The 27056-nt window shown below is 40.3% G+C and overlaps 1 protein-coding gene across 2 annotated transcripts in view; it reads right to left on the reverse strand.

The window, feature by feature from the left end:
• Positions 1–2208: 2208 nt before the first annotated feature.
• Positions 2209–27056, reverse strand: part of LOC131227544 (uncharacterized) — a 75522-nt gene continuing 50674 nt past the window's right edge. For both annotated transcript variants that reach the window (XM_058223345.1, XM_058223344.1), the window contains 5 exons: positions 15350–15866; positions 13678–13877; positions 12362–12474; positions 3217–3357; positions 2209–2749 (listed from right to left, as the gene is read on the reverse strand). In XM_058223345.1, coding sequence (XP_058079328.1) covers positions 2668–2749; positions 3217–3357; positions 12362–12474; positions 13678–13877; positions 15350–15866 — 1053 coding nt within the window. In that variant the 3' untranslated portion in view covers positions 2209–2667. The remainder of the gene's footprint in view (positions 2750–3216; positions 3358–12361; positions 12475–13677; positions 13878–15349; positions 15867–27056) is intronic.

Raw genomic sequence — 27056 nt, forward strand, 5'->3', positions numbered from 1 at the left:
AAAATATTTGTCCCTATCGAAGAGGGAGGCAAGGGTATTAGGAAACTTAAGGAGGTGGTCAAAGTAATGAGAATGAAGATGGCTTAGGAAGTGAAGTGCGAGGAAGAGATGGGGCCGTGGGTGAGCCTAATGAAATCTAAATACAGAGTAGACTTCCAGCCTAGGAGTGGGGTCTCCACGTCTGCGTTCGCCTCCCCGTTGTGGAAGAAAATCAGCTCGTTTTTCCCCCAGGTGGAGGAGCAAAGTCTTTGGCTGGGCCAAAAATCTCTAGACGGTAAATTGGTCCGATCTTGGTCCTTTGCAGCCGTGAACGATCAGGCCGGTGCCAGATTCTCTCCTTGACCTTAATATTCAGGATTTCCTTGGCCCCAATGGTCCTCAGCCTCACTTGTCAGTCTTTTCCTTCCTCTCGCAACATGATATCAATCAGATTTTCCAAGGGGGTTTCGCTTCTTCTGAAGGTCCTGACCGGTGTATCTGGCCTTTGCCCCCTTCCGACAAGTTGTCCATCAAAGCAGCGTGGGAATTTAATAGGCAACGATTGGTGGACAGACCCTGGCTTTTCCAGCCTGGGCAGCAGAAATGGCCCCCAAAAATTGTAAATTTCATTTGGAAACTTCTTCAGGGAACAGTTCCAGTTGACTCTCGCGTCCGGCAGAAGGGTGTTCAACTAGTGTCAGGTGCCAGTGCTGCGCAAAGACATCCAGGTCCAGCCCATGCGTCAAGTCGATCGTCCACCTTTTCCTCCTCAGCGAGATGGCGGCTGCAGTTTGGGCGCACTTCAGCCGTCTGTATAACATTCCCTCCCTCCCCTGCCTGTCCGTTCTATCCAAACTGAACTAATGGAGGGCGGTTGCGCCTGCTGGTAGTAGCTCAGTTCAGCTCCGCATTTTCTCAGCTTGCTGCATTCTTTAGGAAATCTGGCTGGCAAGAAACCGTGCCAGATTTGATCATATATCGGTGAGTGCAACCGCCATAATCACCAGGGTGAATTGGTGGGGCGCTTAGCTATTGAATAGGCCAACTTCTGTAGGTCCGCCAATTCAGGGTGCTTTGTTCCAGGCTTCGAACCAGGGAGGATCTCCGAGTTGTAGGGTGGTTGTAGTCAAATGGATCAGGCCTAAGGGGAACTGGGTGGAGCTTAACCTAGATGGGTCCGCTAAAGGCAACCCAGGGCCGTCAGGGGGCGGGGGCTTAGTAAGAAGCGCTAACGGCAATTTCCTCGTTGGTTTTTGGGCATCTTATGGTACGGGATCCAACAACAAGGCTGAGTTGAGAGCAGTGCATGATGGCCTCGCTTTGTCCCTCAACTCTGGATTCTTGAATATTGAAATTGAATCCGACTCCAAAATCACGGTGGACATTATCTCAGGGAAAGCGGCGCCGGGGTGGAAGAATGCTTACTAGGTTAGAAGAATCAAGATCCTCATGAATAGAGGGAATATGTCCATCCACCTCATTTGTAGAGAAGGCAACGGACCAGCTGACGGCTTGGCCCAAAAGGCATGCGAGGCTCAATCTTCCTCTGTCTATCGCCGCTTAAGTGATCTTCCTGCCTGGATCAGGGGCCTAGTGTGTCTCGACAAAGCTGGTCTAGGGTCTGTTCAGCTGGTTCAGGCAGACCCTTGAGGGTTTTTTTGTCTTTGTTTCGTTTCCCTGTTGCTTTTAGTTTTTGCTGGGTTCTCCCTCTCTTGTATAGTTTATGATAGGCGGGCTGCCTTTTGTTGTGTGCGGCCCAGCCCGAATGTAGCCCTCTCTGTGGTGCAATGGAGCGGGGAGGCCCGTCGAGAAGGGCCATGCCCCATTTTTCCAAAAAAAAAAAAAAACAGGTTGGTGAGAAAGTGGGTATTTTTTTTATCTGGAAGTCCTTTAGGAATTTACAAAGAAAGATACTTGTAGCTGTGAGACTGTAAGAAATTTTACCTTTTGTAATACCAGCAATAATAATTTATCAAGAAGAAGTGTTAATCATCAGATCATACGTGTAAGTATTACAAACAATTTCTCTAATTAATGAAAGTCCATGGACCTCAAAGCATGCGTAACAAAAATAAACAGGAGATATAATATAAGTTGCATTCACGAGTCCAACAAGGACATCGGGTTGATGTGAAGTCCGTTTTGCTTAGGTCCTTGGGAACTTTTATGATATTTATGTAGTAGAAAAAAAAAAGGAGGAAAGGACAGAAAAGAATTTAAAGGTCCCTGTCAAGAAATTGCTACCAACAATCAATATAAAATAGAACAACCTACTGTTGTTTTACATACCATTTTTTATATTGATTTTGATAGATAAGCCACGTCTGCATTCATTCCCACCATTCGATGGATGCATGTTAGAGTTCACTGTGATTGCCATGTACATGCACGTTGAATACTGATTGTTGAACTTGACAGATACTGTCTAGGGCATGTCTACAGTGTATACTACATGATGATAGGTTTAGATCTATGACATGAATATGCCACCCAACGGTGGGATTGAGGTCACATGTACTACGGAACCATGTTGATATTTGATATGCATGCTAGGTATGTGAACTAGTTTTCAAAATATATAGTTCAAGTGCTAATTAGTAGGTACATGCAAGGGCATGGATGTTGGTGGGAACGTTTTTTTTTTTTTTTTAATGGTTTGAAATGTACACTGTGGGTGGAGGGTGCATTTCAACTTAGATTCCCCTTTCTTGCGTAGCTGTTAACTTGCGCAATGTCGAGTATTTTGTCTAAACCGCTCGCCATGAGAAACCTGTGAAAAATATCCACAAACATCAAAGAATAATTTTTTATTAAAAAAAAAAATTAAAAAGAGCTAAATAAATTATGGGGAGTTTGATCATGATTAAAAATACAGAAGGTTGGTTGTATGCTCCATCTAAAACGTTCAAGGAAAATGATTTTCAAATGTTTATAGGTTAATCTACAACCTCTTGTGGTCACTCCTGGTTTATGGATACTACACATACATGTCTTCACACATGTCAACATGTAGAAGCCATGATTCAAGATCATCCCAGACATCTTATAGTAGTTGGGCCACTGTGTATGATGAAGAATAGATACTAACTCAAGTAGTTGTAGCCATATATGTGAATAACGAGATGCAATTTTCGGGTTGTGGCATCTAGCAAATAAAGGCTTATATCGTTCCAAATGGAGGTATGCATGCAAAGGCTGGTACTCTAGTAGAATGGCTCCAAATGCAGAACGATTTACCTATCTCGGAGAATCTGGGACATGGATTGACAACCACCAGGGACTGAAGACTGCAAATTTAGTGCAATGTTGGGATTGTGAACACTTTGTCTAATGTGTATCCAACCATGTTGTCCGTGCTCCTCATCCATGACTTTGATCCTGCATTAGTCCATTCAAAAACTAGGTTTATGTTTGAAATAATGATAATAATAACGGAAATTAAATACCATGTGTGAAGTGGCCACACTTGATATGCTGGGAGATGGATTCCATACACCAGTGTCATGTGTAGCCATGGCCACATGATTTATGCTCACAATACAATGATAATAAGAAAATCTTGAGAGCCTGAGGAAAGCCTCTTCGAGATGGAGGAAACACCCCTATTAATTGTACACCTCTCACATGTCAAGGGAAATAAAAATGGGTGTCATAGATGTTGGGGGACTCCACATAGACAGACTTTGATCTAGAACACTTGAGGAGGGATTTCATAATCCCAGTTGTTCGGTTGGTGTAATGTTAGGCTTTTGTGGGACTTAATTTCCTGTATTAAGTGGTTTTTAAACCTGGGTTGGTCACTCTAAAATTAATTAATCTCTTGTTTGGTTGATATCTTGAATTGCCCAATCTAAAAATTCTTCTAACAAAAGGATTCAACCACAATTGCTAGCTTACAAAGCCTTTTTTTTCCCCCTTGTAAAGACCATCTCACCAGACGTGCCCACTTGATGTAAGGGGAGCAGCATTTTCTCCAGGGAAAATGATCTTTTGACCCTATTTTCCTAGTCTCCAAGTTACATAAGATAAATAAAAAAGTCTTTAAGGGTTACTCTTTGGAACACCTAAAAACTTAGATGTGATCTCTCTCTTTGAGGATTTTCTTTCATGGATATTCTTATGTTGGTCAGGTAGAGGGATATGTTGGATGGTGATCTATAAGGTTTTATAGGTTGTAAGAGGAGAAGTATTGCTTTTTCCTGTACAATATATAGCATGTTTTATTTCAATCTTGTATATCCTTTGATTTTGCTTCCTGATTGACTTGCCCATATTGCCATGTGGATAAGTCATGTAGTCAAAAACCATACGAAGTCTTATGTCTAATGTTTCTTTTTCTATTTATTTTCATCCATGCAAAAACAGGTGGTATGCTTCTTTCACATTTTTCTTCACAGACTGAAAATCATTGGGTTGATCTTGGGTTGTTTCCCAATTTATGTAAATCACGCTCCTAGCTAAATCTCCCCCAACAAATGGTAATAATGTTTTATATTCTATTTTAAAGAACAAGGGCACACAAATGTTGGATGTATTGTGCATATATATATATATATATAATTCAAGATGGATATGGGTCACAAACTACCTAACCAAACTTGGACACATAAGCATTAAAATAAATGTTTAAATCTACAAGATACATTTAAGTATATATTTATTTATATTGATATGCCATTCATTCTTTCTGTTGATTTTATTTTTAAAATTGTGGAGGATTGTTGTCTTTTCTAAGAAAAATTTCAAATGTAAAATATTTTATTTTTAATAAGTAAATGTATTATATATGGAAACTTTTTATAAAAATAAATAAATAAATAAATAACACTTGATTAAAATGTAAAACCCAATTAGATTATCCTATTGTAAGGCTCAAGGTGGTATTAACCCTAATTTCTAATCCTTTGCCTTAAGTGGTCAGATCGTTGATCGGGAAGCTTATAAAGGTCTTAGCATACACAAGCTCTAGTTAGTTCGATAAAGTCTTGGGTCTCATATTCTAGAGATGAGAAATGAGGTCAAGTATCGGCAGGTCATCACATTATGACAGGATCCTTTGTGATAGGCAGCAATGTCATAGTAGGCTTGCACCAAGTGCTAGGGATCTAGACAAGAGAGTTGTTGAAATCTCATGAAGATTATGGCATTGGTTCTCAGGAGAATTAAATGAGAGCTCCACACCTTGACTAGAATGTTGCAATAAGTCTGCATAATAGTTCGAGCTCTATCTTTAGGATCTTGTGAGGTGAGTTTGTGCCATAGAGTAGAGCCTTGTTTATGAGGCCTTACACTAGTTCCATGTCATCCCTCTAGGAGCCCCAGCGCATGGTATAGATGCTTCCTAGTGGGGAAAAATGTTCAGGCAAGAGAGGCTCATGTTGGCAAGCATCTATGCCTTTTTTTTTTAAAGAGAACCATCATATCATATATATATATATCTGCAAAAATGGGGTTGTACACCGTATGGGTGGGCCTGCATGCAAAAAAGGAGAGGCAAGCCCACAAATAAAGAAGAGGCGACAAATGCCCTTTACAACTCAAGTAAATAGCCTAGACCTACTCTATCTAGGAAGAGAAGGCCTCTGATGAGGGAGTAAAGCTCCAATGTGGATCGATAGGTGTGGTGGGTTTGATTGCTGCTACCCCTTCAAGCGAGCCCATCCATAACTGTGTTGGCCTCTCTAGGGGAGTATGAGATGGATACATCCATATTGGATGAGAGGGCTTGAATTCTCACCACCAGTACCACAAGGTCCAAGAGGGGGCAATCTGCTTGTTCATGGCATCTACCATCACTCTAAAGTTGCTATCTCCACCTTACTGAAGCCCAAGTTCTTACAACATGAAAGCCCTTCCCAAATAGTCTTTGCTTCCACCCAACCGTTGGAGCCAAAACCATAGCCCAAGGAGAAGGCAAAACTGAAGGACCCTTCACAATCTCTACCTACCCCGTCCCCACTCGAGCTGCCTGGATTGCCCAAGGCAAAGCCGTCCACATTGACTTTGATCCACCCAGAGGGAGGACGGGTCCATTTGACCATACAAGCCTATTTTGGGATTGCAGGCACCTTGACGAGGCCCAAGCTATCCAATGCCAGAGTAGAAGAAACGGCAAAGCATAAGCGAAAGGGGGAGGAAGGGCACAAGCCTCTGGAACCATCTGGACACCCTGGAGATAACCCGTTGAGTGGAGACCTCAGTCCCATCCAAAAGGGCAGCATTCTTGGCCAGCCAAATTTCCCAGAAAATAAGGGATGGGGCCATGCCCCTAAGGGAGAGGAATCGGTCAAACCCGGTTGCCGTAGCCCACCAAGGGGTGGCTCTCCCCACGGCTGAGCCCTAGAGGGAAGAGGGGAGGCCGAAGCATGAGCCGAAAAAATTCCAAACTTTGGTAGCGAGATCATTCGAGGCAAATATGTGATCGATCAATTCGAAGCTCGAAGGCTGGGCGGGGGCAGCAGGAGCACTTGGAAACCATAGGAATACTTTTAGCTTGCAATAGAACATCCACTGGGATCGCCTTCTTGATGATTTTCCAGGAGAACAACGAGATTTTAGGAGGAAGATGAGGATGCCAAACCCATTTGGACCAAGATGCGCTCGATATGACCGGATGAGAGGAATTCCAGGCTGATCTAATGCTGAATTCGCCATTGCTAGAAGGGACCCAGATCTTCCTGTCAACCGTTGAGGATGTGCAAAGGCCCTCTTCCATGATGTGGTCCAGTACTACCTAAGGGAGAAAGGACCGGGCAGATGAAGGGTCCAGCCACCCGCTCGATCCCAGCCAGTCCCGTACCTAGAGCTGATGTAGGGGAGGGGGCCGCAGTATCCATTCCTTAAGGGGGCCCAATCCCAACTAATCTTCATTCCAAACATGGCACTCGCCTCTGCCAATTAACCAGCACGAATGAGCAAGCATCTCTGCATGATGTTCTTTATTGTTGAGGAGTTAAAAATGTTAATGCACTGATTTGTGCATCTTGTTTGTCAATCACTTAAGTCTTTGTGTCATATAGTCAGTTCAGCCTTTGGAAGTTGAAGACCAAAGACATAAAAGAACAAGAGCATTAAGGAGCAAATAATAGGTAAATGAGTTGTCTTGGTGACCCTAACCCTTGACCCAAAACAACCCCTAAACCTCTATATGATATTGGCTTAAGAAGTAAACCTCATTGATTATCCATTAGTCTTAGAAACTTAATTAGAACATGATAAGTAAGCTAGAAGAGATGCGAAGCTACTATAAAAATATACACCCAAAATAGCAGATTTCAAGTGGTGCTTGATCTCATTGAGTAGACCTCAAGGGATCACCGACGGCATCGAAGATCCATTCGATAGCATCGAGTAGAAAGTCAAATATATCTAGTAAGAATTAATCATTTTATCTGATTTTCTAGATCATATCAAGGTCTCCTTCGATGGCATCGAAGGCTCTCCTCGATGGCATCGAAGACCAATTGATGGCATCGAAAGGAACTTAGATAAGTCCAGCAAGAACAAATCATATTATCTAATTTTGTTGATGGCATTGAGCTGCCATCGAAGTACCTTCAATGTCATTGAAGGCCTGCTCTATAGCATCGATAAAGAGTCGAACTGTCCAGCAAATGATTGAATTTTTCCCTGACTTTCTCAATGACATCAAAGGCTATTTGATGACATCAATTGAGAGTCAAAATTGTCTAGCAAGAAATTGGATTTTTTTTTTAGAATTTCTCGATGGCATCGAAATTTAAGTTTCGATGACATCGAATGGTGTTTGTGACATCAGTCTGAATTGTCCAACAAGAAAATGGATTTATTTCTGACTTTCTCGGTGACACTGAAAGTTAAAGTTCAATGACATCAAAGGGGATTTCGATGACATCAAAAATGGCCCAGAAATGTCCAGCAGGAAACATCATATTTTATCTAGAATGTTCAATGGCAATGAGGAAATCTTCGATGACATCGAAGGACCTCCGATGACATCGACAAAGTCATTTTCTGTCCATTTTTTTACCGTTAAAGCTCGAACTTTTTATAAAGGGAATTTGGTTCTTGGGCATTATAATGGGTTTTTAGAGCAACAGAAGGTAGGGTGATTCCAAATTCATATCCATTATCCCTAGCATATATTCCATGGTATTCTAAACACTCTTTCTTGAGATTCATACTCATACGAGGATTTCATCCTCTACATTGAAGATGTGCTTGAACCCTTCCATTTTCTAGATATTGGACTTAAGAAATCTTGGCATATCATTGTCCAAATTGTCTAAAAGACCCATCTAGTTAAATCCCTTACGAAATACTACTTTCCACTAGTTGTAGGAGATTCAACCAACCTCTCATCACCTTAGTCACTTCGGAGGAACATCATATACATGGTGGTTAATCTTAGAGCTGAAGTCTTGGAAAAACATTGGCATCATAATCAGGGGAGCATCGGGGAGCTAATTGAAGCACGGGAGAGCGACGATCAACCTAACTAAGAAAGCATTACAAAAAAAGCTCAATCTAATAAGTAAGTTGTCAAGTGTAGAAGCTCATTTTACTCTCTTTCCTTGTGTAGGATTGAGGGTAAGAGTTTGTAAACCCAAACTCGAACTAGCTTCTTTCGTAGGACCTTGGCCTTTGTATAGGGCTTAAATCCCTAGTTTCTTGTGTAAGACTTTGGCTCAGGAGTAGATCCTAAATCTTAAGATTCTTGTGTAGGACATTAGCTCTTGTGTATGGCCTAAACATTTGGGTTCTTATGTAAGACCTTGACTCGGGAGTAGATTCTAAATTTCAGGTTCTTATGTAGGATCTTGGCTTGGGAGTAGAGTTTAAATTTTCAGGTTCTTATATAGGACCTTGGCTCGAGAGTAGAGCCTAAATCTTAGAGTCCTTGTGTATGATTATAAAGATTAGAAGTGAACCTGATTTAAAAGCTCCAATAGTAAAATCCGGTACACTCATGGGTTGAGTGCATCTGCCGAGAGTGGAGTTGGCAAGTAGCTAAATCACTATATATGATTGTGTTTAGGATTTTCATTTGCACAATTGTTTAATTATGCATGTGAGTTTAAATATTTACATTATATATGCATGATTAGATGAATGCCTAAGTATTGATAGGTAGCACATCCCACACACTTATATACACTATCTCAATATAGACTAGTTGCTTATTTGCATATCATTTGTAGTTTAAGTGATTGGACCCTCTTTTGGTTTGGAAGCCTTAGAGTTACATTGCCTTAATTCGTTTAATTGTTAATTAGTTTAAGCTAGATAAATTGAATTTTAAAAGGCATAAATTTTAATAGGTCCTAATCACCCCTCATCTAAGAAATAGCCTTTATTTCTTAGCTCCAAGCTTCCGCAATCGCAGTCGTGGTAATCCCATTATGCCACAGGCACATTTCAAAATTATGGATTTTGTCATTTTAGAGACCCTAATAAATTACAAGCTCTAATAAACCTCATAGGATCTATCCCAATGAGCTTTATGTTTTCTTCTTAGTGATTATTTAATCTAATAACAATTCCATACTCCTCTACAAGAATATCATGATCCCAAGCCTTCTTTAAAGTTTGGCTACCAATTTTATTAGCAAATCTTAATGTATATCAACCTCTAGAGTGTCAATTAAGGAATCCCCTACGAGTTCAACTTTCAATTAATTGTAAGAGATTCTACCAAACTCTCATCACCTTGGTCACCTTAATGGAGCATTGCATGCAAGGTGTTTTGTCTTAGAGCTAAAGTATTTGCAATGCATCAGCATCAATTATTGGGAGAGTAAAATGGGAGCTGATTGAAGCACAGGAGAGCATCGATCAAGCAACCTGAGAATGTGTTATAAAATGGGCTCAATCCAATAAGTAAATTGTCATATTGTAAGAGTCCATCCATTCCTTCCTTATTAGGATTTAGTGTAGAGTTTTATAACCCGAACTTGTGTAAGTTCTTGTGTAGGACAGTATCAGCACCGACACGGGTGAGTACGTATGTAAGTCCTTGTGCAGGCCACCAACACGGGTATATAGATGGGTAAGTCCTTGAGTAGGTCACCAACACGGGTGTATATATGGTAAGTCCTTGCATAAGCCACCCACCAACACAAGTGAGTACGTGGATAAGTCCTTGTGTAGGGATCTGATAAGAGTGTATGCTTGTAAACGTTAGAAGTGAACTTGATTTAATACCTCCGATGGTGAAATTTGGTACACTCATAGGTTGCGTACATTCTCCAGGAGTGGAGTAGGGAAACTAAACCATTATGCATGCTTGTGTTTGGGATTGTTATTTGGGCACTTTTCTAATTATGCTTATTTGATTGTTTAGATGAATTGTATGTATGCATGATTAGATGAATGCTAGAATTTAATAGTTAGCACATCCCACACACACACATGTACACTATCTTATTTAGAATAGTTGCTTAGCATGTTGTATCTATTATAGTCTATGTGATTACACCTTCTATTAACTTGGAAGCCTTAGAATTAACTTTCTTACTTAGTGTAAATTTATACATTAGTTTGGGTAAATAATTGTGCTTTTAATAGGCATAAATTTATTTTGGTCCTAATCACCCTCCCTTCCCCTCTAGGCCGTAGCCACCATTCTATAGCTCCGCTAAGCTTCTGCGTGTAGTCGTGGTATCCTACACCGCGTACAATTTTAAGAGACTAAATGATCTACTAGGAAGTTTGCTAGGGTTTTCCATTTAACTACCATTTGTGCCATATATATAAGTGATTTTAAACTTAAAAATTAATAATGGCCACATGATAAGGAGGCTAGAGAGCATGTGTCGGGACATCCAGAACTTGATCGATTTAGCTCCAAATATTGGGATGTTTTGTGGGTCAAGAAGTAATGGCAAAGCTTTTGAGCTACATAAATAATTTCCCAGCAAATCTTCTCGATTGGGGAGTAATTGTAATATGCCTTCATGTTGACTATTGTATTTTAGTACTTAGCTAAAATGGGCCTCCATGCATCCAATGGCATCTTTGCACCATTTCAACTTAGCTCCAACAACTCTACATCGAAAAATAATGTCATCACATCATGATGAGAAAGGAGAAAACCAACAGGAAGCTCTACGCCACGAGGAAAGACTTTTGCTGCACAAAATTACCAAGGCAAGCTAGAGGCCCTCACCTCTAGGGGCCAAAAAATCGGGCCCACCAGCTTATAAATACCCCCCTCACTCATTTCAAGAAGGACACACATATACAAAGGAACACATTGATACATTGAAACAAGTACAACAATGAACGAGAACTTGAACTTTTGGAACGGTAGGCATAAACACTCCTAAGATGAGCCTCACTTCTTAAACATTTTGTTCCCTCATCAAGAAGACCCTATGCCAGGTGCTAGGGCCTCAATGAAGGGAAGGGCCTTGCGTCATGCACTAAAGCCTCCTAAATACAAGCTCTGGCTCCATGTACCAAGCATTATTGGATCGAACTCTATGCGTAGGTGCAAACTTATTAACAGTATCCACGCCAAGTGTAGACTTCTCATTTAGCCACCAAAAGGACTATGGGCACAGACAACTCATAATAAACCTCTCATATAGTTGTACCTGGGTTGCCAACGCAGATGGTCTCATCACTCAGATTGTGCGAATTAAAGTACTATTTTCCATCCATCTTTGACATGTGAATGCTCACAGCATTGTCAATGACAATTTCTTATGCGCCATGGTCATTGCATGCCTATTTTTTCTAGACACTTTACAGACGAAGAATCAAGGACCAAAACACATTTCGTGTCACAAATTAGAGCACCTACTTTGATTTTTTACATTATAATCAAGGGTTTTTTCCTAGGGATATATTCGAGGATATATGCCGCAATACAACTTAGAAAATAACAACTCCAACATATAAATAAAAGCCACTCAATATGACTTTCTTTGGTTGCATGCCATATAAGCATTCATATAGTTTGTAAGTAGAGTCTAAACATTCAATAATTTTCCAATTAAAGCAATAATTCCCAATGTAATCGGATGACTAAGAAGTCCGGTCTCATAAAATCTTGACTTTCTCACACCTCGCTGGCAAATTGTCTCATGGTCAAACTCATGGAACGGAAACATCAAAATTTTCTCTCCAATCCTTAACAAACTCAACACATTTTATCTCATGACAAAAAATGGTGACTTTATTGGAGAACAAACCTTTCACTATGTTATCTCAACACATTTCAACCAGTTCCAAAATTATTTCGGTATTCAAATAGTCGAGTCAAATTATAAATACGTATATGCTTGATTCGGTTTACCTTCAAATCAAGTCCGAGTTTATGAACTAGTGTCCCAGTGATGGACGGTGGAGAAAAGGGATAAATTAAAATAGAGAATGTAGCAAAGGAGCACATACATACCGGTACATGTGGGCATCAATAGCTGCAGGTTCATCATTTGAATCGGCAAGGCAGCCATCACTCACCCAACAGTCTCCACATAAGTCTAACTCCCATCCACTTAACCTGCCTTCCTGCACCCACAGCTTTTAATACTATATTAACACATAATAATTCAGTCATATATGTGATGAGGTTTCCTTTGCCACTAATAAGTAATATGAATGATGAAGGGATGGACATGATGAGGTTGATCACTGTCTTCCTCGGGGATAACTTCTCCGAATCTATGGAGCTTCTCTGGCCTCCTCATAGAGATTTTTTGAATCCACGGGAAGAATTAGAAAATAAAAATAAATTCTAATAAATTTGAAAATAAATTGATTGATGATAAAAACAAAATTACATCCCTTTAAATAGTATCTCAAACCTGGGAATAAGTTTCAAAATCAAACTCCACCTCAAACTCCCTAAAAACGTGACTTACTATAAATAGTAAACTTACTATTTGTATACAGTCATAATTTCTACTAGCAAGTGTCCAATTTGGCCTAACCACGTTATTGTCTTAATTTTCCTAAGCCCTTTTTATCTTAGGCACAACTCCTAATGCTGAAAGGATCAAGAGTTATGATCGAATTAAAACTTACTATAAATAATAAAAACAAAATTATAAAGGGTTCTCAACCGTCGATCTTATGGAATCTCGCAAATCCAGCATGGGCAACCCAACGTAGCCTCTCCTACCCCAAAATCATATATGGTACATCGAATAATTCATTCCGGTTTGCGAGATATGTTTATTTTAGGATTCTGACGGTCCTGATCACTTCCGCCTCCGATCGGGCCTTCTCCGGTCCATTTTGCACATGAAAGTGTCCACAGTGCACTCTACATCAGAGATCCAAAACTTTGCCATGTGGCCCATATACAGTGGGACGTCATGGATGAACGGTCAGGGTTGCCCACTTGGGAGGATCCCCAGTATCAACTCCCCAAGAGCCATAAAATATGGGTCAGATTGACTAGGATCATAGTTCATGACCAGTACTCTTCTCAAGTTCCACTGCACACGTATGGCATATATATGTTCACCCATTTTGACCAACCAAATCATAGGGCCCACCCACCGTGGATTCATCATATCCCAACTATCACTGGGACAAGACAATCTTAACCGTCCGATTGGAGGCATGGAATGGATGGTCTAAGTAAAACATTTGGCTTTCATCCTCAATGGGACTAAAGATTTAGACGGTTGAGATTCCTGTACACTAGGGCCAAACAACTTAAGAAGGGCAGCCAATGAAGCGGTACAAAGTGAAAATGAGGAGCACCTCTATGTACTTTCTCAAGGTTTCGACAGCCTCAGCACCTTTCTTTTTAGCCTCGTTTGGCTGTGAAAGCACATTCATCCTCAGCTCAACAGACTCCACCGGATCTTCAAGGTCCCGGATCAGGCTACCGATCCCTTCATCTGATCCGTCCAGCTTCATACGGACCATCTCGATGATGATCTTCACCACCATGTAAGCCCCTTGAGAAATGCAAGGCATGTTAGCCTCCAAAACAAACCCAAGAAGAAGAAAGAGTCACAGATGGAGGTTAGCCTTTATATATATAATAAGTGATGGCAAGAGCCAGAGGCTTATCACCATAGGATCGAGATCGAGATTGGGATGAGATGCGGGGCCCTCTTTACCGCACTAAATCTTCCAGAGGTAAAGCAAGTGTGGCCCACTTCATGCCATCATCACCCAATCTTCACCCGATGTTCATCACATCTAGTGGTAGTGAACAATGCTGGAGTCATTATGAGTAGTGTGACCGAGAGCAGTTCACATGAGACATGAGGGATTATTTTTTTCATGACACACGTGTGTTAAATCCTAGACATTTATCAGTAGGAGACTCACTATGAACATGCCCTATGTCACAGAGCACTCACAGATGTTATATTGGATATGAATAATTGGACCTATTACTCTTAACCATGAAAAGCAAAAAAAACAAAAAGTTGTTTAAGCCTAACTTGCCTTTTTGGTTACTGGGGAATTCATTCCTAGTTTTTATATTTCTGTGAATGTTGGAATTGACTTTAGACCCTTTGGGTGCTACTTAAAAATGAGCTCACCTCATTTTAATTAATTATAACTATGTATTTCATATTATGATTGTTGGTTATCAAGATTATTTCAATTGTTAAATTGGAATATGATCTCTAATTTATAATTACAATTAAGTAAAACGAGACAACACTTATATTAGGCAATCCTTGTTAATTAGGAAAATTTATATTATTCCTACCATACATTTTTTTCGTTATGGATTTGATGAGGCAAATTAATTCCCTGTCTACGATATATAATCTTCGCATTGTAAAGAATTTTAATATAAAAAAATTTAAAGAAATTTTTAAAAATTCGTTTTCACTTTAAGTTTTTGTACTGCCTAATAATTTATTTTTAATTGGTACCTAAACAAGAGTCTAGAATCTATCTAGTAGATAGATACTTAAAAACGAGTTCTTCTCTCTTTGGGTAAACTCTAATATTGTGTTGATGAGCTCATGTCACGTGTAATGCGTGTAATGCATATTACTGTAAACTATAATGAGTTCCTTGTTGACTGAATATATATATATATAATGACAAAATTGTTTTTAATTGATACATCAAGATTTCTGGCACATTTTTGGAAATGATTAAATTTTTGTTTTTATTCACAAGTTGTTCTTTCCGCAGTGAAACTGTGGAACAAGTTTCATTATTTTTTTCTTCTTTTAAAAAAACTTGAGAATTCCTGATAAATGTAAAAACTGATTAAAAAGTGCAAAAAACACAGTTTTTTAAAATATATATATATATAATTTTAAAAAAAAAAAATATGAAGTAAAAAATTATAAAAATCAGCAATCAAACCACCTTTATTTAGCCCAGGCAAGTCCATCTTCACAGATTAGAGATGACAAGACAAGTCGGTCATCAGAGGAAGAAGTGTAGTAAGTACCGTCATCGAGAAAATTATTCTCTCTGAGTGCACCGTGGCCCGATGTCTCCATCATGAGATGCGTCTCAATTCCATCCTTGTTTAGCTGAACCCCTTTGTCGATGACGTTCCGATATCCCACACGATATAAGCAATGATGTCCCCCTCTGCTGGTGATGAAGCGTGTGAGGGCGACGCTGGTCCGAGCATCAGTTACTATGGTTGTCCCAGGGTACTCCCTTAGGACGATGGCAGCCATGAGAGCAATGAGCCTGTCTCCATTGATAGTATTGCCGGCCTCATCAACCACACCACTCCGATCAACGTCGGTATCAAAGACAATCCCGAGGTGGGCCTTACCTTCCAAAACGGCAGCCTTAGTGAGGGACATTGCAATCTTGTCCTCAGGGTTGGGGATGTGATTGGGGAACATTCCATCGGGCTCAAGGTTAAGGCTGCCTGTTGTATCAGCCCCAAGCTTCTCCAAAACGTCCCATGTGAAAAACCCGCCCGAACCATTCCCAGCATTCACCACTATCTGCTTTGTACAGCATGGTAGGGGAACAATAGATTTTTTCCATCAATGAGATTTTGACACCAGAGGGAATCTATATTCAGTTACAAACAATTACAACTATATAAAACAAAAGAAAAGAAAAGATAGCTCGAAGCTTTCGTCTTCTTTTTTAAGTCATCCAATTTGCCACTAGTCATCTAAAAAATGCACCATATCCGATGCATAATGTGTTCCAGATACGTTTTCTCACGTGGTTGGGCCAAAAGAAGGTGGACCGTAACTTTTGATCCGGGCATCATTACGGGACGCACAACCTATTAATCTTTACTGAAACGGGCCATCCTAAGTGAACCAACCCAGCACCTGTCTATTTCATTTAGAAAATGCATGCTTTCGGCTCAAAAACAAAATTTTAAGGAAAAAAAAATTCCTATTTTTAGTAATTCCAAATTTTTAATATTTTTCTATTTTTTAGAGTTTTAGATTCTCTTCAAAGAAATAACCTTTAATTGTGCTAAGAGTCATCTAGTAAAAGTTTATTTGAAATTTTTATTTTCAGAAATTAGGATTTAGAAGAGTTTTATTAAAATTAAGATTTTTATTAGTATTAGAATTTTGCTATTTTTAATAATTACGAATTTTAGTTTTATATATATATATATATATATATATATATATATATATATATATATATATATATATATATATATATATATATATATATAGGTGTAATAGATGTATACACATTAGACAATTATCCATTAATGAAATTTTAATTTCTAGAATTACTTCTAGTTTATATCTTTCATCGTGCATTTGAGGTTTCTCTGCGAGGAGTCTAGAGGAGTTTCATGAATTCGAACAGTTATCCTTTGAGGAAGATGGTGCTCAAACGCACATCCTTCCATGCATCAAACTCCTACTAACATTTTCAAACAATGTTGGTAATATCAAATGCGGCATTATTGAGAGTAAAAGGGAAAACTTTTCTCCTCTTCCTCTTTTTCCCCACTCAGGTGAGCATAGCTGCGGATGTGTGGACCGGCAACTTAGTAAAAGAAATCAGCCCGATGACATTTGGTTCATGGAGAGCCTTTCTTATAATATAGACCAACTAAGAAAGGTTAAGATATTTATTGCTAAAACCATTTTGAGTTGCATCCAGCCAATGCTTCAAATGATCAATTTAACAATTCTATGTGATCCAATCCCATTTTTCTATCTATTCTTATGGATCTCAAAATGCCACTGAATGAATGAGAGATTCATAGCATCCCAAATTTGGAGTTTATTACAATATTTCCTTGGGTTTTTATATATTTCCTCCTGCCTATTAGCGAAATTCCAAATAAACACCTCCTTTTTGGTATCCATAGGTAAATTACTCCATTTTCCCCATTAGCCAACTATACCATTGGTGTCACAAAATTGTGACGGGATTCAGTAAACACGGTAACTTTGACAGTTCAGCAATGTAAAATGATGTTTCTGTCCTCGCAAAATAAAAAGGGATTTTTCCATATAGCTGCCTGCCTTTTGGGTCATTGCCATAAACGTCCTCATTTAATCTGATTTTGAAAATCAACGTATAGTTTTCACGGTTAGAAATTAAACTGCCTACTGTCACCTACCTATACGAATGAGTTTTTATATTTTTGTATTGACAAAACTACCCTCCTTTTACCGCACTAATCAATCTTTAATTGGTGTGCCACCCTATAACCATTGTATGTGAGGCCCACCTTGATGTTTGTGAGGAATCCACTCTATCCATCTATTTTATCAGCTCATTTTTGTGTGTAGGCCGAAAAATGAGGCAATTTCAAAGCTCAAAGTAGAACCCATGATGGGGGCATTCAATCCCCATTATTTCATGTCGTTTGGCCAACTGGAGCTTGGTACTAGCCTCACTTTTTGGACCTCTGCCATAAAGGAGCTGCCAAAACCAACAGTCGGGGTGGATTTGTCACAAACACCTTGTGGCCTCACTTGAACTTAGTATCTACCTCATTTATGGCCATGCCCTAAAATGAGATTGAAAATCTGATGCAAAGGGTGGATTTCTCACACAGCCCTTGTCGTCCACAAATGTTTCCATGTGGGCCATCATGGGGAGGGTGAAACAGTAATATATGTGGTCAAGGAAGAGTAAAACTGACTTTTCTACAGTTAGCCGCACCATAAGTTAAGCATCCATTACTGTGAGGAGCTACATGACTTAAATAAAAATAGCAAAAAGATTTTTATACAAGGGCAAATTTGTCTTGAACGTGGTTTTTATACTATGCAGGGGCAAAATAATTAATAATAATAATAAATCATTATAAACTTCGTCAGTTTGCTTACTGATTTTCATCATAGTTTTATGGCAGCAAGGATTTATTTGGTTTATGGCTACATAGGTATGGGTTTACTAGGAATCTTGCAAAAGGAGAGGTTATTTGAAAATTCTGCCGGGGTAGTATTCTTTTGGCTATATTCAATTGGCCCTCAGATAACTGAGGGTCTTTTTGGACAGTTGTAAGAGAAAAGGAATGAAAATGCAATAATAACCCATGGATGATTTCAATAAACAACTCAAACATGAATTCACATGGATTTTCATGGATTCTAGTGTTAAGGTCTCATTTATAGATATGGTAGAAATCTCATTTTTGTAAGATAATACTGTACAGGGAAAATTGAATTTGGAAAATATAATGATTCACATATGGAATTCATTCCTACTTTTTATATTCCTGAAATTTTCCAACATGAAAATGGAAAAGGTTTATTTATTTATTTATTTATTAACCATTTGTTTGGACAGTAGGGAAAAGATAAAATTCTATAAAGCAATTATCATACTTTGTCATAGTTTAGATTCTCTAGCATAAGAAGTTAGGTGACCTTTGTCTCACAAACGTGAGATAGCACTTGCTATCCAAACAAGTTTCATAAAATGAAATCTATGCTTCAATAATGCCAATGGAGATAAGCAATACCTAATGAATATCTTTTCTTGCCATTTCTCTTGAAATACATGTATCTAAAGATAGCCCAAAATACGTGGTGGGGATATATATTTTGGAAGTTATTATAGAGTAATAGATATAAGTTTTCTCTATTCCATTTATAAATAAAAAGAAATCTATTAGTGGTTTCTTGTACAAAGATTTCACATTGCCTATATAATATTTATGTCAAGTATGCATTAAATTCGGGTAAAAGAGCTCCTAAGTCATTTTAAGTCATGACCATGTTGTTCTATCTAACTACCATAATTTAGAAAATACGTCATGGTTGTTAGATACATTCTTCTCCAATTTAATGTTAGGATTTTCACTAATTTACCAATGTCTAGGTGGAGAATAGCTATTAACACTCGAGAAGTGGAAGAGTCTTTTTAATATATAAAATATGTTATCCAATATAAGAACTATGTATTTACATATTTTTATATGAGGCCTACGTATGTATACAAAGCTAGGTTTTCCTTCAATTTTTTTATAACGTTTGACTATATTAAATTGCAAATTTGCAAGAGCAGTTTTGCAAATAACTATACCAATAGATATATGCTTATAGAATTATTAAAAAGAGTTGCCAACCAAATATCCTATTGAAATATTAAAAAATAATAATAATAATTTTAAAATAAATTAATTAAAAAAAAAAAAAAAAAAAAAACTATTTAGTTAGTAAAATATTAGATATTAGGCATAAGTTTTTCTAACAAAACGTGTTTTACATTAGAGAGGATTATTTTGTAGAATACCGGTTACAAGAGGGCCTTCAATAGGGTGTGTCCTTACATAGACTAATTCCTTTTGTTCGCCACTTTTAAGTGTTACATAAATCCTTGTGAGACTAATCTAAGTAGAGTATGGAATGGTGGACAAATCCTTTTCTAACCATGGTTAGAAACTCAAATTAAGTCTGCTGAAAAACTCGATCTACTCTTTTCTTGGCTCAACTTGACATCTAATTGATGTAGAACCCAAAGAAATGCAATAAAGAAAAGGAAAAAAAGAACTATGTTGCTATAATTTGATTCATAAGTACATAAGTTGAATGAGAATAAGAAAATGAGATAGCTTAGGGACTTACTCACTTAAAGGGTTTGGGAATCACTCACCTAATAAGAGATGGCTTGAGGACTCACTCACCCAAAAGGTTATGGAATCACTTACCTAACATGTAAAGCCCGTATCCTAGCCTGTATCATTCTGTAGGCTTCCGCGGTCCTCCCGATCGAACTCCGAAAATCCATGACCTATAACTGGGATTTGCGTGCGACCCTGAGTCACACGTTATCAACCTGAGTCAACTCAACTCGAGACTTGTACTCTAACGACCGCGCCGCCGCCGCGGTTCCAATGCCGCGTCTCGCATGCCGAGATGATACCTAGGCCAAGAGATGTGGGCCCACGTTCAGTTCAAAGAAAACGACGCGCATTTACAATCCCAAGAGAATCTCTACAACATGTCCCATCAATCAAGTATACATCAATTACCTCATGTCAATTACAAGAGCAACCCCAAAGTCAACTCTCTCTCTTACACACCCATACATGTCAAGTACATACCCATCACCCATCACTCACTCCCCATCACTCCATCACTTCATCCCATCTCCTCTCTCTCTTATTTCTCCCTTCTCTTCCAAGCAACCCCAAGCTCCTACCTATGAACCTCCCAAGCTCTCATGGAGAAGCTCTAGTGTGGCCCACTTCCTACCCTCTCATCTCTCATCTCAACTATTAAAACTTCATCTTCTTCCATTAAAGAAGAAGCGGAGAAGCCAAGAAAGCCAAGAGAGCAAGAAGAAGACGGTGGGTGATCTTGGATCTACATCTTTGTCATTTTATTTTATTTTGTCATTTAAGGGCTCACATGCAGTGGGACCCACCTTGATGTATTCTTTGTATCAAAGAGGGGCCCATAGTGGTGGGGCCCCTCCATCACCACTGATCTCTCTCTCTCTCTCTCTCTCTCTCTCTCTCTCTCTCTCTCTCTCTGTGATGAAGTGTGCCCCACCTGAACCAGACCGTTCAATCATGAGGCCCACCTTGTTGATGGATTTCGGCAGGCCCTAGATGAAGGGAATCACAAACATCAGCTTAAATTGTGGACCCCACATGATGTACGTGTGAAATCCACACCGTCCAGGCCTTGAGGTCGTGTGATGTATGTGTTTTACCCACGCTGGTCATTAGCCGTGGGGCCCGCCTTGATGATATGTGGTGTCCACGCATGTGGACCCACCCAATCTGCACCGTCCATCCGTTGCTGCCTAGCAGCAATAACTGTTGTATTGACGTAGTTGTTGTATTGACGTAGCAGGTGCTATAGGACCACCTCGATGTATGTGTTATCTCCATCCATTGCAGCACGTGGGACCCAGCCTACACGTGTTACATGTGTGGGATGGGACCCATCTTGATTTTTATGTTTTATCTGCCATCCACCTAGACGGTGATGGGCGGGGTCCCCTTGATGTATGTATTTTATGCATACTGTCCAATCGTTTAGAGATGGGGGGCCCACCCCACACATGTGGCACGTGCGGGGGTGGGACTCACCTAGATGTAAATGTTTTAGCCACATGGTCCATCCCCAGACGTGGGACCCCGCCTGGATGAAAGTGTTTCATCCAGACCGTCCAACGGTGGGACTTCACCGTGATGTTTATGTTGAAATCCACCCCATCCATGCATGGGACGTGGGGCCCACCTTGGTGACGTGCTCGGTGCAGCACGTGGCACCACCTGATACATGTGATTTGCCACACCATCCAGACCCTAGACGTATAATGGGGCCCTCATCTGATGTAGGTGTTATATCTCACCATCCATCTATTGGGCTGTGAAGATGTCAGCAATTCAGTGGGTCCTGCATGATGTACGTGTTATGTCTAACTATTCATCTATGGACGTGGCCCACCAGCAGCAGCTGCTGCACTGTTGTCAGCAAGTTCTGTGGATCCCACGGGTGGATGTGTTCCATCCAAACCATTCATCCATTGACAAGCTCGTTTTAAGGTTTGAGCCTAACTGAGGCAGGTTCAAATCTCTGGTGGGCCACCATGTGGACACCACCATGATGTGTTATTTCATCCACACCGTCCAGATTATGCTGGACAGTGTTGGACAATGTTTAGATGGTGTTGGACAATGTTTGGACGAACTGTCCAATGTTTGGATGGTGCTGATTTGCATGGAAAATGTTTGGATGGTGCGGATTTACATAGGCAATGTTTGGACAGTGATGATCATCAGAAGTGGGCCATGTGCCCCATGGAATAATAGTGTATAATGGTACACATGTTACACCTACAAGTATTGAAATGATTTTTGGCATGGTCCAAGCCCACTTGAGGCCAATGGTACAGCCCATCCATGAGGCCCATCATGATGTATTTTAGTCCATGTGTGGGGCCCACATGTTTGTATTGTTAGGTCTATGTAGTGTGGCCCATATGATGTATTCGAGGCCAAGATACATGGCCCATTTAATGCATATAAGGCCCAAGCAATGCGGCCCACTTGTTGTATATAAGGCCCACGTATGAGGCCCATGGTGATGCATTTACAGCCCATTTGATGAGGCCCATTGCAATAGCTTGGAGGCCCATGGGACGTGGCCCATTGTGATATATCCGAGGCCCATAGGCGTGGCCCATTGAGATGTATCTAAGGCCCATGGGACGTGGCCCATTGTGATATATCTGAGGCCCATGGACGCGGCCCATTAAGATATATCTAAGGCCCATGGGCGTGGCTCATTGTGATACGTTCGAGGCCCTTGTATGAAGCCCAACGTGATATATGAGAGGCCCATAAATAAGGCCCAATGTGATGTATGTGTGGCCATTAAGTTGTGTATAAATCCCTTATGTAGGCCACTCCATGGGAGCAATGTTGGTTAGATGTCCATAATGATGGGCAATGATAGTTAGATGTCCTCATTGTGACCTTCCCTTAGGTACTTTGTTAGGCCGATTCCGATTGTCGAGGCCGATCCCGATTGTCAAGGCCGAGTCAAATTGTCGAGGTTAATTCCAATTTTGATTGTCGAGGCCGATTGTTGAGGCCGATTCCGATTGTCGAACCAATTTCGATTGCTTAGGCCAATTATCGAGACCCATATAATGTATATACGGCCCGTAGTTGAGGCCCATTGTGATGTGTATTTGGCCTCTGTTTGAGGCCCAATGTGATGTATATATAGCCCATGTTTGAAGCCCAATATGATGTATATGTGGCCCGTAGTTGAGGTCCATTGTGATGTGTATTCAGCCCGTGTTTAAGGCCTAATGTGATGAACATGAGGTCTATGTGATAAGGCCCATTGTGATGCATTTGAGGGCCAGGCGATGGAGCACATTGTAATATATATTAGGCCCATGTGAGAGGTCCAATATGATGTGTATTAAGTTCTTGAGTGAGGCCCATGGTGTTATATATTAGGCCCTTGTGTAAGGCTATGGGTCCATTATATGTTAGACTCTATGTGGGTCACTCCTTGGGGGCAATGTTGGTTAAATGTCCACATCGTTGAGGCTGATTGTCGATGATGATTATCGGTGCTAGTTATTGATACCGATTATGAGTATGTGACAGCATAGCATCATGATACATGCCCATATGCATCATCTGCATTTTATTATGAGATGTGATAGACCATTGCATTGCATATGTCATTGGGCAGATTGTTATAAGACTCCCTGATAGGCGGAGATTGTCTCACATGAGCGCACGGTATGTGCAGTATTGATGCATGACTGAATTGTATGACTCATACATCTTGCATTGTATATTGTGATTACTATTTGCCCTAGCGACGTCAGGGCCATAACATTACAAGAATATCGTGAATGGCCAGATGGGACACCAAAAATTTGTTATTTGCATCGGGTTGCTATAGATAGCCTTGGGTGAAAATTTTTAAATCCTCTTGGTACCAGAGGACGCCCCAATGTCGAGACCAAGTGGATATACATGAGCGACCAAGTGCCGAATATCATGAAGTCGCGTCTCCCACTATGTCGTGGTCGGTTAGGAGGGGGTGTGGCCTTACCCGCCTGAGGGAGTAGGCATAGCTAAGCTAAGTTTGACTAACTTGAGGAATGGGTCCGCTATAGATGAGCCGGTTTAGGTATTGGCAGACTACTAGCCAGGCGGATAGTGAGGTCTCTTTCACTTAACCAGTTGTGCGCTTGATGGGGCGACAGGTGGCATTGAGTGTATTAGACCCTGATGATGATCTCAGAGAGGAACCGTACTGATATTTGGACTTATTGAGCAAAAGTTACATACTCATTCATTCATTCAATATCCACTCGGACTGGTGGTGCGTAACTATTTATTACGTGTACCTTCGCAATAGTAAGAATTTTGGTTGGGGCGCACGACTAACCTAGGATCAGGAATCTACTACATTGAGTCTGTCTATTCAAATTTAGGTATAGGACTGGTTTGGATGGAAGTCCCTTATGATGGACCCCATAGCCTGCGATACTACGTACTATCATCCCGACTTCACACTCCAGCATGGTCGTTCCATTCGCACTTCATATCGCATTACATCCACAGCATATGGCATTTTGGGTAACTATGTTTCTGTATTTATACGGCATAGATACGACTGATGGTATTCGTGGACTCATCAGGATTTGCATATTGCATTGCATCATCAGCATCTGATATTTGGTTTATTGTCTCTACATTGTATAGCTCATCTACATTGCTTCATTAGTATATGATATTATTTTTTTATATTTTCGCATCGTATAGCCAAATTAGGCTTATGGTATTTATGAGCCTATCAGCATGTTTTCACATTACTCTGATATCGTATGATTTATGAACTTGACAATATTTCTGATATTGTATGATTTATGGGCTTGTAAGTATTTTCGCTTACTCTGATTACTCTGATATTGCTTACTTGGCACTTACCTTGTGTACACACTTTCACCTCCCACTAAGTTTTCTATAAGCTTATGCACGATAGATACGTGCAGGTGTCATTAGGTTGCAGTAGCGTTAAGCTTGGAGCATGCAGCGGACATCTGGAGCTTTGATTTTCGATATATGTATTTCCCTTTCAGCATTGTATTCAAATGATTATATTAGTAGATATGTGATGATGATGTTGCCTTTGTGATTTGGGTAAACCTGTGGTTATGCTTCTTATGAGATAAATGTACGTTGGAAAATTCTTCTTGTAGGATCCCATGATCGGAATCTGGCGTATGGGCGATGGGAGCCAAGAATGGGGTATTACAGAGGCTGTCGACACCAGATTCGACAATCGGGATTCCTGTGAATCTGATCTCCAAGTTTGGGGCATGACGTGGTTAATCGGTCGTCCATCTATGGACCCCGCCTCATTTATATGCTAATTGTCAAGGCCGATTGTTGAGGCCGATTTCGATTCCAATTGTCGAGGTTGATTCCGATTCCGATTATCAAGGTCGATTCCGATGTCAAGGCCGATTCCTATTGTTGAGGCTGATTTTAATTCCGATTGTTAAAGTCAATTATCGAGGATGATTTCGATTATTGATTCTGATTGTCAAGGCCTATTCTAATTCCAATTATCGAGGCCTATTCCAATTATCAAGGCTGATTCCGATTTCGATTGTCGAGGCTGATTGTTAAGGCCGATTATTGAGGCCAATTCTGATTGTCGAGGCCGATTGTCGAGGCCCAATGTGATGTATATACAGCCCATATTTGTGGCCCATTATGATGTGCATTCGGCCCATGTTTGAGGCCCAATGTGATGTATATGCGGCCTATATTTAAGGCCCACTATAATGTGTATTCAGCCCATGTTTAAGGCTCAATGTGATGTATATGAGGCTTATGTGATAAGGCTCATTGTGATGCATTTGAGGGCCAGGCGATGAGCCATTGTGATGTATGTTAGGTCATGTGAAAGGCCCATCGTGATGTGTATTAAGCTCTTGAGTGAGGCCTATGGTGTTGTATATTTGGCCCTTGTGTGGGCCATGGGTCCACTATATGTTAGGCTCTATGTGGGCCATTCCTTGGGGGCAATGTTAATTAAATGTCTACATTGTCGAGGTCGATTGTCTATGCCAATTATTGATACCGATTATGAGTATATGACAACATAGCATCATGATACATGCCCATATACCATCTGCATGTTTGTTATGAGATATGATTGACCATTGCATATGCCATAATGCCGGTTGTTTATGGGACTCTCTGATAGGCGGAGTTGCCCTATATGAGCATGCAGTACGCGCAGGTTTGATGCATGACTAGATGGTATGACTTATGCATCTCACATTTTATGATATGACTACCGTACGCCCTATCAACATCAGGGTCGTAGCCTCCACAGGCATATCGTGGATGGGCAGATGGGACACTGAAAATCTGTTCTACATAGGGTGTTATAGATATCCCTGGGTGAAAATCCCACAACCCTCTTGGTTCCAGAGGTTGCTCCAACGTCTAGACCGAGTAGATGTATGAGCGCATGAGGGTCGTATACCGTTAGGCCGCATCTCCCAGTGTGTCGTGGTCGGTTGGAAGGGGGTGCGGCCTTACCTGCCTGAGAGGAGGTGGCAATACTAGGTTGAGTCTGACAAGCTTGAGGAATGGGTCCGCTATCAACGAGCTGGGCTCGATATTAGCAGGTAAATAGTAAGGCCTCTTTCACCCACCTTTTTATGCTCGATGGGGGGGTAATCTGGTTTGGAGTGTAATGACCCCAGTGATTCCCCAGAGAGGAACCGTACTGATATGTGGACTTATTAAGTAAAAATTGCATACTCATTCATTCATTTATTTACTATCCACTTAGGCTGGTGGTGCGTAATTATTTGTTATGTGTACCTTCGCGTGGCCAAGATTTCGATTGGGCGCACGACTAACCTGAGATCAGGAGTTTACCACATTGAGTCTGACTATCCAAATTTAGGTATGAGACTGGTTTGGATAGAAGTCCCTTGTGATGGACCCCGTAGCATGTGATACTACGTACTATCATCCTGACCTCACACTTCCCGCTTGGTCATTTCATTCGCATCGCATATTACATCTGCAGGCATATGACATTTTGGGTTGTTATGTTTTCTGTACTTATATGGCTTAGACGGACTTAGTAGGATTTACATATTACATTGTACCATCAGCATCTAATATTTGGCTCTTTATGACTCCTCATTTGCATAGCTGATATATATTG

Source organism: Magnolia sinica, chromosome 15 (genome assembly GCF_029962835.1).
Source record: "Magnolia sinica isolate HGM2019 chromosome 15, MsV1, whole genome shotgun sequence".
Lineage (NCBI taxonomy): Eukaryota > Viridiplantae > Streptophyta > Magnoliopsida > Magnoliales > Magnoliaceae > Magnolia > Magnolia sinica.